Raw genomic sequence first — 14,739 nt, 5'->3', positions numbered from 1 at the left:
CTATTTCTTTTGGAAACCCTTCCAGAATGCATGGCACCTTTTTTCTTTTTAAAGATTCTCACTAGTGACAAAACCAAATCCACTATAAATGGATGAATATATAAGTTTTAGAAACAAACTAGTAAACAAGGTAGGTGAACTGAATGATCAAACACTTGGGTTTATCTTATTTAATAACCATAAATTAATGAAACTAGTTTTCTGAGTGTTTTCCCAACTGGTTTAAAGTCAACTAAAAGAGGTTTGAAAATGTTTTGGGGAATGGCAGCATGTCTGAGATATGTTCATGGCCTTACCTTTTATGGAAAATATATGTATAAAAAATATATATATATATATATCATATATTTCAAAAAAGGGAATGTTTAAATATTCATGTCTTTTTAACTGTGTTCAATTTAAAGTATATCCTAACACCTTCTGTCTTAAAATGGTCATGCATCCTTCACATGGTTATAGGTATTAAGAGTTTACTTCAAATTGCTGTATCTAACAACTCTGAATCTCAGAATCATTTTCTATTAGCAACACTATGGATATTAATAAAAACATTAAAACAACCTGGCTATTTCAAATTACTATGTTTTAATCATGTAACACAAATGCCTACTTATCACACAAGAAAAGAAATTATATTTAAATCCCTACTTGTAAATATCCTATCAAAGGAATGACTAGAGTATCTCGCACATAATAAACAGAAATAATAAACAGTATGTACTAAAGTGCAAATTTTGAGTATATTTCATTAAAATACCCTGATTCCACTTTAAAGTCTGTAAGATGTAACATGTCTATCTTGCTGATAAATTCCAACATGCAGAAGAAACTAAACAAAGAAAACATATCCCAATTTTGTTATTTTTATAGCTTTTAGATATGTTCTTATACATAATTTTATAATGTATCCTTTGTACACTAAATATGTATTTTTTAAAATTATAATTCATATTTTTAAAAATATAAAAGCAAGAATTTTTTTAAATTTAATTTACTCAAAGAGGGAAAAAAGAAAGATGTGGGAAGAGTATATACCTAAAGGTACATTTTAGTTGTGGGGAAGAGGAGAAACGGGAGTGAATTACAGGAAACTTTCACTTTCTCCACTGCACAATATGAGTCATTTTAATTTTTTACAATGATCATGTATTATGTTTCTAGTTAAGAAAAAATACAGATTGAAGAAAGACAAAATTTTCAAAGAAAATAAATACATTCACTATTTAGTTATCACTATGGTGAAATTCAAACAAAGAAGATTCAAGCCACACTGACACTCCTTACTAGTTAACAGGCGAAGCTCATCTGTGCCCGGAGGCTGTAACACTTGCATTCCCTCTTCCTGAGAATGCTGCTCCCAGTTACTCACCATACTATTTGCTTACTTCATTCTTTCCCATGTAACCTCGTTGAGGATATCTTCCTTGATCATTCTAAAACTGTCCCATATTACTTCCAGCCCCACTACTGCCTGTATCTTGCTTTGTTTTTCTTTATAGCACTTTGCATGAACCGACTTTCTATCATGATTTGGTTTACTTACATATTATTTGGCTAAAGGAAGATAAGCTTTATGAGAGCAGGCACTCTGTTTAATTCACTCTTGTACTCCCCACACCTAAAATAGTTGCTGGCACTCAGGCATTCAAAAAATACTCACTAAAGGGATGAGTGACTCTATATCCTAGAAGTTAACAAATATTTGTTCCCATGAAAACAGTATATAAGATCCTATAAAATAGCCTGCATTCCCTTGAAGCCATGTTATTGAATTTAACATCAAATTTTACTAGAAAACTATAAATTACAAAAGAATTAAAGAATGATATTTCAAGCAAACATCCTGCTAGTGCTTTAGGATTATAATTATTGTCCTCAAATTCTACTACTCTTAGCAAATAATTATTTTAAAGATGGTTAAAAGTTTGCTTGGTTAATAAAACAAAAATGAGTATATCTTTGAAGTTCTTATATTGCCTTGAAACACAAAATTTGCCATACGATGAAAGAAGGTGCTATATTAGAAGTATTACTATTATTCAAAGCCTTCCAAAAACACATTACCTCAAGTTTAAGCATCTCCATTAGAAAGCAGAAAAAAAAAAATGATGGATGAAAGGTGGAAGACAAGACTGACAAAAGTACACATTGAACACACGATAAAAAGTCCAAACACACTACTAATCTCTGATCTCTTACACTAGCATACTTTTAAAAGATATTCAAATGCTCTTTCATAACTATGCATGAGTGTAATATTACTTATTTCGTATCTTTTTAAACTTTTTAGCTTTAAAAATTAGGACTCAAATGAGTATATTTGGAATAGAAATAAAATTTTTAAAGAATCATTTCATTAAAGACCACACCAAATAAGCTGATTACCATTTTGATATTTTCAAAAATGCAGATTTTTGGAAATAATACTTTTATTAACCTTTAAAGCCTTAATTTCTGATCTAAAGAATAGCTAATTATTTATAAAGCCCTTTTAAATGCTTTAAAATGAGTTATTTTTCTATATGCCTTTTAAAATATCTGGACCAAAAAAATGAACTGTCTACAAATGCATAAGGTATATTTTCAATGACAGTAATGGAACATATTTAACAATGTACACCAGATTATATATCTTCAGCCTAAACTAGAAATATCAAATAAACCACTGCATTTTTCACTTCTTTAATTCTTTTAATGTGTTTTGTTTCTGATGTCAATATTTAGGTTCAGTTAAAGCAGTAATATAAAAAATAAAATTTTTTTCTATTAAGTTCCTTCAGTGCTATAATTTATTAGCATGTTTAACTGAGAATAAATAGAATGGAATTTTAATAAATTAATAAAATACATGTCATATATTTAAAGAGTAAGCAGAAGCTAAAAGAGTTATAAACAAATAAATGAGATGGAAGATTAAGACGGTAATTTTTTTCATATGGAAATGGTATGAGACACAACTCAAAGGTATTTAAGCTATATTCAATACAATATGTCAAAATTTAAAAAGTAATAATAATAAGTATTAAGTAAAGATTAATAGCACAAATTTACTTACAAGGCAATCATCAGATCACCTAAAATGGGAGATAACATGATACAAAAAGAACACGGGCTTTGTATACAACCTGGGATCTAATGCTACCTTCTTTATATTAGGTACATGGCCTTGAATGAGTTATTTAACTTCAATGAGCCCAAATTCCCTACACATAAAACAAACTTAGTACTTAACTTACATGGTTAAAACAAACTTAATACTTAACTTACAGGGATAAAAGAAACAAATGAAACCACATATTTAAAGTGCCTAGCATAGTGTCCAAAACCTAAGTGCTCAAAAAGAGTTTGTTTCTAATAACAATATACTGCTCTGACTCTCAAGCTACTATTTCCTAAAGCTATTCAAAATATTTCAGCATAATCTGAGGTCTTGATCACTACATATTTATTAACTGAACAGCGAGTAAATAGTATCCTTGTTTTATTAAAAATATGATGAAATATTAAATCAACAATTACTCTGAAAGAACAAATCCCTGTATTTTAAAATTTATTTCAAAACACTTGGAAAGATACATTTTAGGAAAACTTAAAAGAAATTAAAATGTGAAGAATGGATTTCTAAGCCACTTTTCTTCTTTCTCAGAAATATCTTTTCTAGAGAAAAAAATAAATCATTGTTTCCAAACAGACACAGATCCAGAGACATAGAAAACAAACTTATGATTACCAAGGGGTATAAATTGAGATTTCGAGATTTGCAGATACTAACTACTACATATAAAATAGATAAACAAATATATACTGTGTAACACAGGGAACTATATTCAGTATCTTATAGTAACCTATAATGAAAAATTTGAAAAGGAACATATGTATGTATGTGTACGACTGAACATCATGCCAGACTTTGACACCACACTGTAAACTGACTATACTTAAAAAAAAAAATTAAATTAAAACAAATCATTGTTTCATCACCCATGTTGACAGGTGGACAATGTGGGAAGATACTAAACCCTTTCACCTCAAATCTTTTATGTCTAGTTAAAACTTTCTCATCTCTAATGACCTATTCTCATTATATATAAACATATTTTAATCTACATGAATAAAAACAAATTTATAAAAATCCTCCATATTAAACTTAGAGTAATTCTTTTGCGGGGGGGTAATTAGGTTTATTTTTTTATTTAAATGGAGGGCCTAAGGATTGAACCCAGGATCTTAGGCATGCTAAGCATGCACTCTACCACTGAACTACACCGTCCCATATAGAGTAATCCTTAAGTAAAATATTACTTAGATATATTTTCCCACATATATTTTTCCCAAAATATGTAAGTTTATTCTCTTTGGTCAAACTCTACTTATATAAGATGTGTATGTATAACTCCATAATTCTCAGTTGGAAAAGGTCAAAGAGGATTGCACATTAAAATAGATGTATTCTAAAACTACCATTACTGTGATTCAATTTTAGTCACCCTATTACACTTATTTTGAAATTTCAAATAACATTAAAGGAATTTTTTAATCAAAAGAGTGTAACTTTTTTTTACTAGTATTTGAGAAATACTAGTAATCAGGCAGATTTAATTAAAAGTAATTCTTATTGAACCACAGAAATAAATGACTAGATTCACCTAGGTTCAAGTATTTCTACTTTAGCATTGTTTGAATCAGGCTTTTTTCCTCATGAGATTCTTTGATTCAGACTCTCCTTAATTATACATTGGGAGCTTTCATCTGGCTTTGATAAATTCATGAACTCCCTGAAATTGTTTGAAAAGTTGTGAGATTAAATGTCACTGGGCTACAAAGATCACTTTTGGGAAATCTACACCTGAGGTTCATGAAGTCTGAAGTGTTAAGCATCATAAATTCTCACATGCCTATATGTGTTATACCATAAACTTTTACCATTCCCCCATTGATAAGATATAGGAGGAAGTAAACTAAAGAGTGACATACGTTATCTATAATATTTATACTTCATTGGCTTATTAATATGTTACCAATTATGAATAGAGTGGCTTTTAGATCACAAGCTGAAAAACTCTAAGAGATGCAAATTAAAATATCACTACAACTTAACTTTTTAAACTGAAAACATGAAAAACAAACATCCACATCACATAAGGGAGCTTAAGAACTGCACATAGTAGTAGTTATAATAAAATATCTCCTATAATACAGTAAAAAAAGAACAAAGGCTAGGATTTTTAAGAGAAATATTTACTACATATCCCAGAGCTTGTCATACACTGACATAATTACATAAGGGATTTACAGGCCAAAGTCACGTGAGCAATAGAAGAAACTGAGAATGTTTATCTTGGAAGACAGAAAACTCAGAGTAAATATGAATAGTCTTCAAATATTTCATGTGGAAAAAAAGAACAATTTATTCTGTGTAATTGCTGAAAACTGAACCTGTGCATGCAAATTACAGGGAAACAAATGTCAACTCAATGGAATGGTTGACTTATGAAGAAATGTATCACCCAGCAAGAGTTGTAGATCACTTACCAGAGATGCTATAAAGGGGAATTCTTGGATGCAGTGTTAGACTGGATGATTTTTAAGACTCCTTTCAACCACATAATTCAATAATTGATAAACAAAAAACAAGTCTACTAGAAAATAAGCCTTTCTTGAATATTTTTTTCTAAATATTGGTAATACAATTGAAGAAAATTAAATCACACTTCCTTTACCCAAACTGAATTTAGGTAAATTCAATTAAAACTTATTAACTAGCCTGGAGCAAATTTAACTTTAAATATCATTTCTCCACAATATACCATTTGTTAAATAGAATAATACTCTTTAATGCAAACATTCGTCTCTAAGTTTCTAGCTTCATAAAACAAAAATAAAAAATACTATCAAACCATACTGACTATATACAAATATTACTCAGACCAAATGAAAGAAAGGCAAATACTGTTTGATAGGTCTTCAGAAAAAAATCTCAAATCCTGGCTTTACTCAACAGTATACACTAAACAAGTTAACAATAATCTCATTTAAGTGCAGTGAACTTCATTACCTCTGAGTTAGCATACTCTGTTTGTAACTTTTTGCATTCATCTTTGAGTTTTTCAGATTCTTTCTCACGTTCCAAGGTCATGTTATCCATTAGCGTTTGAACTTGGACCAGTTCTTTCTTTAGCACAGCAACATCTTCTATACCAGGTCTCTGAAGCTATGAAGCAACACATTTCCATTTCAATTAAAAATTACAGTGAAACTAAAATAACATATTTTTAAAATAATTTTACTGCAAAGAAATCAAAATAAAAATAATCTTTAATGTCAATTATTAGATTCCGAACATCAAACACTAATGTCTTCCCTTCAACAGTCCTCTCCTTTTCCCGCTCTGCCTCATATTTAATAGTATTACCACTCAACGTGCAAACTAGCAAATTCACAGGTTGTCCTCAGTGCTTTAATTGCTTTCCCTTCCTTCGCAAAGTACACTCACTGGTAATAACAATCACTTGATAAATGCTAAATTCTTTCATTTTCTATCTTAGGAAACTGGTAATAAAATGAAGGAGGAGCAAATATAAGCATAATTAGAGTCTGCTGCAGGTTCAATATAGTTGATTCATTTATTCATATATCTATTAAGTACTAAATAAAGGACAGGAAGGAGGCAAGAACAGATCCCAGGTTGTTAAGCCTGGGGAGAGTGCTGAAAATGGGTAGTACCAGTGACAGAAATATAGTTATGGAGGAAATATGATGACTTGATGTTACACTTGTCCAATCTGAAATCGAAGCTAGAAAAGTATCCTAAAAGTAGGTGGATTTACAAAACAAAGTTCAAAGGATGGTAAGATCAGAGATGCAGATATGAAAACTACTAAGTAAGACAGATAATATTAAGACAGAAACAATAAGAATGTTAACATCATAAATTATGTATTGTAAACTTCAATTTTTACTTTAAAATTCATATATGTAGGTGGTAAAACTATGGAGAATTTATTTCCTCCATTTTACTCAAGCTGTATTTCTAAAAAGTTTCATCAGAGTACATATTTTATTTTTCAATTTCAAATAAGGTTTATAGTCTAATAATGGTTTCTAAATTACCAGTTCAGTCTTCAGATCTTGAATTACAGTCGCCTCTTTATTTAATTGGTCTGTCAGATGTGTCACTTTTTGTTCAGCAGCTTCTCGAAGACTCTTTTCTTCATCATATTTTGACTTTATATCTAACTAAGGATAGTTATATAAATATTAGTTTCATGACATTAACTTTAGAGAAGAACAGTTTTATAAATTATATTCCAGTACATAGCTATATCTGTATCTATCTATATATATATCACTCTAATTCAAATTCACATTCCTTAGATAACTATAAATATATACAATAAAATTGTGCTTCTAATTACATTAAATGATAAATTTAAAATGATCAAATGTCTTTGTCTACGTAAATTCCACACACTAAATTACTAATTAGCATTTTAATGTATACTTAATCATACATAATATTTTACCCAAAAGCATGTAGTTGAAAAAATTACATGTAATTGATAGCATAAACAAATACTAACTCTATATTATTTAACTTCTTCAAAATGTTACTTGTTAATCTTTAAGCATACCCCAAAAGAAAATTCATCTTCTGTAAAGTGAGTCTTTTGAAAGGCAGAGATGAGAGGACAAATGAAACAATTTATAGAGCACTCTGTTATCATTATAGCAACTCTCTTACCATTAAATTCCATTAATCATCACCATATTAAGTCTAACAAATGCTTTATCACACTAAAATACGATGTTTATTTCTCAAACATACAATGGTAAAAAGGTAATGAGACTGATTTATTGGCTAAAAAAAATTCTGATTCATTTTACCTGCAATTTCAGTGGCAAGTTGGGCTGCTTTCTGTTCAAATAAGTCTTTCATTTGCTTAATATTAAAATTTTCTGTTTGAGCTTCTTCTAATTGTCGTTCCAAAGACTGTAGTTCTACAAAAAAAGTACAGTAGCTATTGAAACACAATATTAATTACATTTCCTAATTGTTATTACTTATATTTTAATCATTGTAGTAATTAAAGACAATCAACATGAGTCTACTATCCAATTACAAGCAGAGTATCTTCACATTTCAAGAATTAAGCATATGTTTCATTTAAGGTCAAAGTCATAATTTACAAACATATAAAACAAATGAAAGGAATACTCAGCATCACACCCAAATGACATAAATGTTTGTTTAAAGATTATTTTGATTTCATATTTCAGTTATTGTCCTAAATCTGTCAACTGACCAAAAAGGAATACATTCTCTCCTCTGATAAAATGTACTATAATATGAAATGTAATTAGAAATGTTTTAAGAACAAGCAAGGCCTTATGTAAAATAATCAACTAAAATATGCAGTAAACTTCTACTATTTCATTCTAACAAAGAAAAGAGATATCAGAGGGACATTAAATACAACAGCTAACCTCAAAATATAATTCTGATTAATTCATTGAGCATTTCTCCAGTTAAAGTCCATTACAAAGATGCTAGTTTCATCTTTCCTTCATTTCAAGAGAAAAAGAGTGCATCTCTTTAATATAGATTTAAATTTTCACTAAACAACCATATTAATGTAATATTCCAGAAGTTTGTTTATAACTTCAGAATATAATGATCTAAGGAGACACTAAGATTTTCGTTAACTGATTAAATTATGAAGTTCACAGGCAACAAACATGCTGCTCAGCCTAGAATATGACTGTTAATCTTCACTGTTTTAGAGCCATGAAGTATCCACAAAACAAAATTCACGTAGCAGGCATCAGAGAAAAAGAAATAAGAAAGAATGAGAAAGATGAAAAATAAAAATGGAAAAAACAATAGCTTCAAGTAAAGTTACCTGCTGGTGAATCAGCTACTAATCCATCAGGTTTAGACTCCTCAATGAAAACAAAAGACAAATGCATTAAAAGGAAAAGACAATGCTGTTACAATTGCCAATGTGAAAAAAAAAATCTCTGAAAGCCACAATCTGTCAGGTAAGTAGCAAGATTTTGACAAAAATTAAATTTTGGCCTGCTTACATTCTTCAAGATCACTAAGGTAACACTAAGCAGACTGGCATAAAGATCTAAATACAGCTCAGTTCCTCTAAGACTTTTTGTATGTTAACATATTATTAGATTTTTAGGTCTTGCAATAGATGGCATCTTAAATTCCCATAAATCCAATAACAGATAAATAAGATAAATTATTACAATTATAAATATAGATTCTAAAGCAAATACTCAAGTTAGCAGGTAAGATTCAGTCCTATAATATTTGAAAATTTTCATAAGCTAAAATAGGCCATGAAGCAATCACTACTAAAAAATGGCTTTTAAAACATAAATTTTTAATTCAGGATCATAAACTGTCTTTAAAAGAAGCAGAAATAAAGAATATATTCCATAAGATTTAATTTACCACATGCATTAGGAATAAAATAATATACCACCTGGTCATTACTTCCATATTCTAAAAATTATATATATCTAGAAGAGTTTAATAAGGCTTCTCACAGTGTATCTGACTTTTTATTTTCCTACACATTGATTTAAGCATATTGACTATTAATAATCATCAATATTTAAAATACACTTTCCCCAATGGTAAATTTCTTATTAAGGCAATTGCACTGTGGAAGATGTATTTAATGTATTAAATGTAAAACAGTTGTCTCAAATGAGGAAACAATTTCCTCTGTGTTTTCAGGTACAGAAAACAATATAGCCCATTTCTGATTGTTAATAACATCTACATAAAACATGAGTAAGTAAACTATAAGTATTTTAGATTACTAAAAACCTCTTTAATGTATCCTCAATTACAGAAGCTGAATAGTAATAAGACTCATATCTTTTTATCCATTTGTTTTTCTTCTCTAGTCCGAATGACGATTTTTGATGAAAAGATAAAAAAGGCAAAAAGACTAAGAGTCACAATGTGCTAAGATAATGTGCAAAAGGATTATTAATTCCTTTATAAAAATATTAAAGCTACTGTTAAAGGGTATCCACTTTATTCTTATAAATGAAAACTATATATGCATTAGGTAAAATTATTCTAGGATTCTTTATGTAATTTTCGTATAAAAGTCAAGATAATTTTAGTGTAAAACTCGTAATTGGATTAAGACATTTCCTTAGAAAATATATTAAACTATAAAGATTATGAAATATATGTATATATTTATATATATAGAATCTAGGATATCAAACGAAATCACTAAAAATAACCACTTCTGTTACCACAGTGACTTTTCTTTTCCTCATGTATTTTTTTTTGTAAAGTTGTATAGCATATGTATCTGTGTGTGTACAAGGACACATAAAAATTTTTATTGAGTTTTTTAAAATCTAACATTAATACAAGAGTTTTCCCATGCTTTCAAACGATCTCCACTAATATAAACTATCCGCAGTTAATAGTTCTTTCCCTCCTAACAGACATTTTAGTGATTTCCAATTTGTCACCAATTCTTTGAAGAGTTTCACTGTTGTCTGAACTTATTTATACTTTTTAAACATTTAGATATATTGTCAGAAAATAAGAATAATGTAGCCTGATATAAAAAAAAACCAACACATAGGTAAATGATGCTTAGTGGAACACCTTTAAAGAGTTATATCTTAGATTCCCATATTTTGGTTATATTCATTTGCATTCATTAATATTAAAACGGGTATACATGCAGGATATTAAACACATAGAAACAAATTAGGAAGTTATTCATATCAGGCCACCTGCTTACAAAAAAATATTATGCTTAATTTTCAGCAATGAAAATAAACAACTAAAAACACACTTCAAGTATTTAAAAGCAATTACTTGCTGCTGTAGCCCTTGAAACTTTTCTAATTCTTTCTTTCATTCTTCTGAGTACCATTTTTCTTCCTAAAGGAAAAAAATGCCTTTTAATTAGTAAATTTTAAGACTTTTTTATCTGAAACATTGAAAATAAACACGTAAAATCATTTTTATTCTTACCTTAAGTGAAGCTTGTAGGTCTTGGACCTCTTGTCTAAGTAGTGTTATGTCATCTCTAAACATACATTGGGAAAAACAGGAATTAATAGTTAATGTTCTTTAACAAGTCATGGCTAGTGACTGTATATTAGTATTCTAGTTTTCTCAATTCTTAAAAAAACTACTGTACATTTTATGCATAGTGGAATATACATATAAATCCCTTAGGAGAATAATTGTATTCCTAGAGTATGTTACTTATAAATGGAAGAACATTTTATCACGGAAATGATAGAACTGTCAAATGCCTGAGCCAGAAACAAAATACCATTAATTTACCAGCAAGAAGTATCCATGGCTTCCTATTGCAGTTAGTATAAAATCTAAACTCACTAATAAGGACTATAAAATCTGTACAGTCTAGTCCCTGCCTTACCACTCTCCCCCTCACTCATCTAGCTCCAGCATTACTGGCTTCTTTCTGTTCTTTGAGTCTGAAATGCTATTTCCTGGCAAAACTTCACATTTTGTTCCCTTCATCTAAGAGTCAGTCTGATACAGAATAGTGAGAGACCACCCGAAGTCCTAATGCAGGAGAGATTCCATGAGAAAACACATTTGGGATTATTATTCGGGGTATAAGAAACATGTATCTTCCCCTGTTGGATTGTAAACAGCAGATAAAGGGACCCTCCTTGCTCCATGCCACTGCAATGCTGCCATGGTAGAAGACACAATAACTGAAATGAGTAGACTGAAAATACTCAAATGAATTCATTCTAGTACAAAAGGAATAGGAGAACAGGATCAGTTCTAATGATGGGGAAGACCAAGTCCACTACAGCACAAGCATATGAGAAAGGTAAAAGATAACGGGACAATACTGGTGGAAGAATTATTCTCTAGGATGGGGGTGGGGGTAGAGAGTAAAGGGACAGAATCAGCTTCATCTGTGAAACATGGTTAATGATAGGAAAGGAAGGAAATTGCCAACAAAGAAAAATGTAAAAGATGGAGAATTGAGTCCTCTATTTTTTGTACTCATTCATAAGTAAAGAATTAACTCATTGTTCCACAGAATTTGTCTACTCCAGACTCTCAAGCTGTTCAGTTTAACGGGGGAAGTAAACATGTAAACAAGTAAAAGCAATAGACGATCATCAGTTCTATGACAGAAATAAAAGCAGAGGCATAAAGACAGTGATCACTTCTACCTAAAAGCACTTCATGATGGAGATAAACTCTGAGGTAAAGTCTTTAATCTCTGAATACAGAAGTAAAATTAGATAATAGATTCCTGTGTCTTTTGTTGACTCTTAAAATTTATCTTTATCTGACACTTTCACTAATTTTCATTTCTCTGTTGTGTGTGTGTGTGTGCGTGCAGTCCCCATCCCTCCCTCTCTCCCAAGTGGCCCTAGGAACATATCTATTTGTAGAGACCACAAGCCAACTGGAGAAGACTTAGTCTTTACATGCATATGGACAATTGTGGGTGTGTTTTAAGTTTTCCCTACTCTTTATTAATCTTCCAAATCCATGTATAAACTAAAATGATGAAGAGAGGAATTAATAACAATATACTTGAATGGCTCATACTAAATTGAATCAAATTGCAAAGAAGATAATCCAATTCAGTTTCTAATTGGGTGAACTTAGTTATTCCAATTAATCTTTTAAAAAGTGCCACTTCAACAAATTTGTGAGAGTAATTTGCCTATCAGTGTTTAGAAGGAAATATAATGAACTCTGTTTTCAAAATATCAACAGTGAGATGTTCCTTTGGAACATCAAAAGATACCTAGTAGGCAACTTGGGAGATAATTCTAGGTTGGGAATGTAGTTTAGGAGGAAGTCATAGATGTAGATATCATCACACATATAGAGGAAGAGGAATACATTAAACAGATCAAAAAAGAATGATAACAATGGTATGTTGTCTCAAAAGAGCAGAACGAAAGACAGCCAGTAAACCAAATTTGCAGAGACTGTGACATATGGTCTACAAAGATGGCTGCCATCAAGTTCTTCCCTTCTTATATGTAAAAGCCACCCCTTCACTGAAAGACAGTTTACTTCTTGGCCTCTTGAATCATAACTGGCGTTGAGCAGTCTTGTGGCTACTTTAACCAATAGAATAGGGCAGAAGTGACATTCTGACACTTCTGAACCAAACCTTAAGAAGACTGACAGCTTCTGCTCCTTTCCTCTTGGAATGCTCTTTATTAGGACCTAACTGCTATCCTGTGGGCAAGTCAAAGCAGCCACATACACAGGTCCATATAAAGGAGAACTGAGCCCCCTGACATATAGCCCCAGCTGAGCTGCCAGCCAGTATCCAGTTATATCCCCCAGCCATGAATGTGAGGCCATTTTGGCCCTTCTGGCCTTTTCAAAACCCAAGTCTACATAACTTAAGGCAGAACCACCCAGTCAAATCAAAGAATCATGAGAAGTAATACACTGTTAATGTTTTAAACCATTAGGTTTTGAGTGGATTGTTACACAGTAATACGTAACCAAAACAAAGGTCTACTAAGATAAAAACTGAAAATAATCCTTTTTTTTTTTTTTTTAACTGTTGGGCTTTGAGGGAATAGTTTCAGAGCATGGTAGGGCAGAAACCAGGTTTCAGTGAGCTAAACATTGGATGAAAAGTTAAGGGTAGACTGAATGAAAATTCACGTACTAGGCACTAATTCGTAGATGAAAAAGCAGCTCTGTTAAATTGACACTAAATATAAAGGCACTTATACATGATTTAATATAAATATATATTTTATATCTATTTCCTAACAAATGACAAAAGAATGGTACCAAAATTATTAACTCATACACAAAAATCTTAAAGAGCATTAATAGTCACATGAAAAGGAAAGATTCACACATCCCAAAAGCACTGGTTTTCCCACATATTTTAACAAATTAAAACAACCATATTTTATAGTTCTTTATTATCAACCATAATGTGGTCATAACCAACTATGAGCCATTTTTTAAAGAAAAACATGAAACAAATTTTTTACAAGTAGAATAAAATCAAGATTTCTCCCTTAGTGGGAATATAAGATAAAGAGTTTTCACCAATAGCAGAAGAAAAGGAAAGTTATATTGTTGAATGCCTTTCTAAGTAATTATATTTTAGCTTGATTTAATTTTAAAATGGTCAGGCAAAATTGCCAAGAAGCAGAATGTGTATGTGTGCTTGTTATTATATTGGTGATTACAAAAGAAATTTTTAAAAATAATTATTAAATTTAACTCTTGGCTAAATTAATTATTTTAATAACTTACTATAAAATCTTCTAAATAAAGTATATCATTTTTTATTAAGCAGAGTATGCTAAATATAATTTAACCTTTTGATAAATCACAACCTTCTTTCAAAACATATCCTCTGAACCATGTTGTAGATGCTGATATAGTTATTGGTCAAGGATAGAATAAGTTATAACAATAAAGGAGGAAGAAAAAAAAACAATAAACGAGGAAGCCACAATAAATGAAGACAGATTTAAATTAAATAATATAAAAACACTATTTTCAAAAACTAAGTATTCACAATGAAACAATGGTATCACACACATTCACTACATTACACTTCAAAACTATTATACTGTACCGCTTCAGAGCAAGAGCTTCTCCTCCATGACCTGAATCATTGCCAGCATCATGAACTGCCTCATAGTGTTTGAAAAGTTCATCAGCAGATCCAAGAGATTTCATACACT

At 30.4% G+C, this 14,739-nt stretch overlaps 1 protein-coding gene across 1 annotated transcript in view; it reads right to left on the bottom strand.

The window, feature by feature from the left end:
- EEA1 (early endosome antigen 1) overlaps positions 1 to 14,734 on the bottom strand; it is a 69,939-nt gene extending 55,205 nt beyond the window's left edge. Inside the window, 7 exon segments of the mRNA XM_032493636.1 lie at positions 6,056 to 6,211; positions 7,111 to 7,232; positions 7,885 to 7,998; positions 8,901 to 8,940; positions 10,871 to 10,936; positions 11,030 to 11,084; positions 14,631 to 14,734. Of these exon segments, the coding sequence (XP_032349527.1) occupies positions 6,056 to 6,211; positions 7,111 to 7,232; positions 7,885 to 7,998; positions 8,901 to 8,940; positions 10,871 to 10,936; positions 11,030 to 11,084; positions 14,631 to 14,734 (657 nt within the window).
- Positions 14,735 to 14,739: the final 5 nt, after the last annotated feature.

The sequence above is a fragment of the Camelus ferus genome, chromosome 12 (assembly GCF_009834535.1).
Source record: "Camelus ferus isolate YT-003-E chromosome 12, BCGSAC_Cfer_1.0, whole genome shotgun sequence".
Lineage (NCBI taxonomy): Eukaryota > Metazoa > Chordata > Mammalia > Artiodactyla > Camelidae > Camelus > Camelus ferus.
This window is presented reverse-complemented; position numbering and strand designations above follow the sequence as displayed.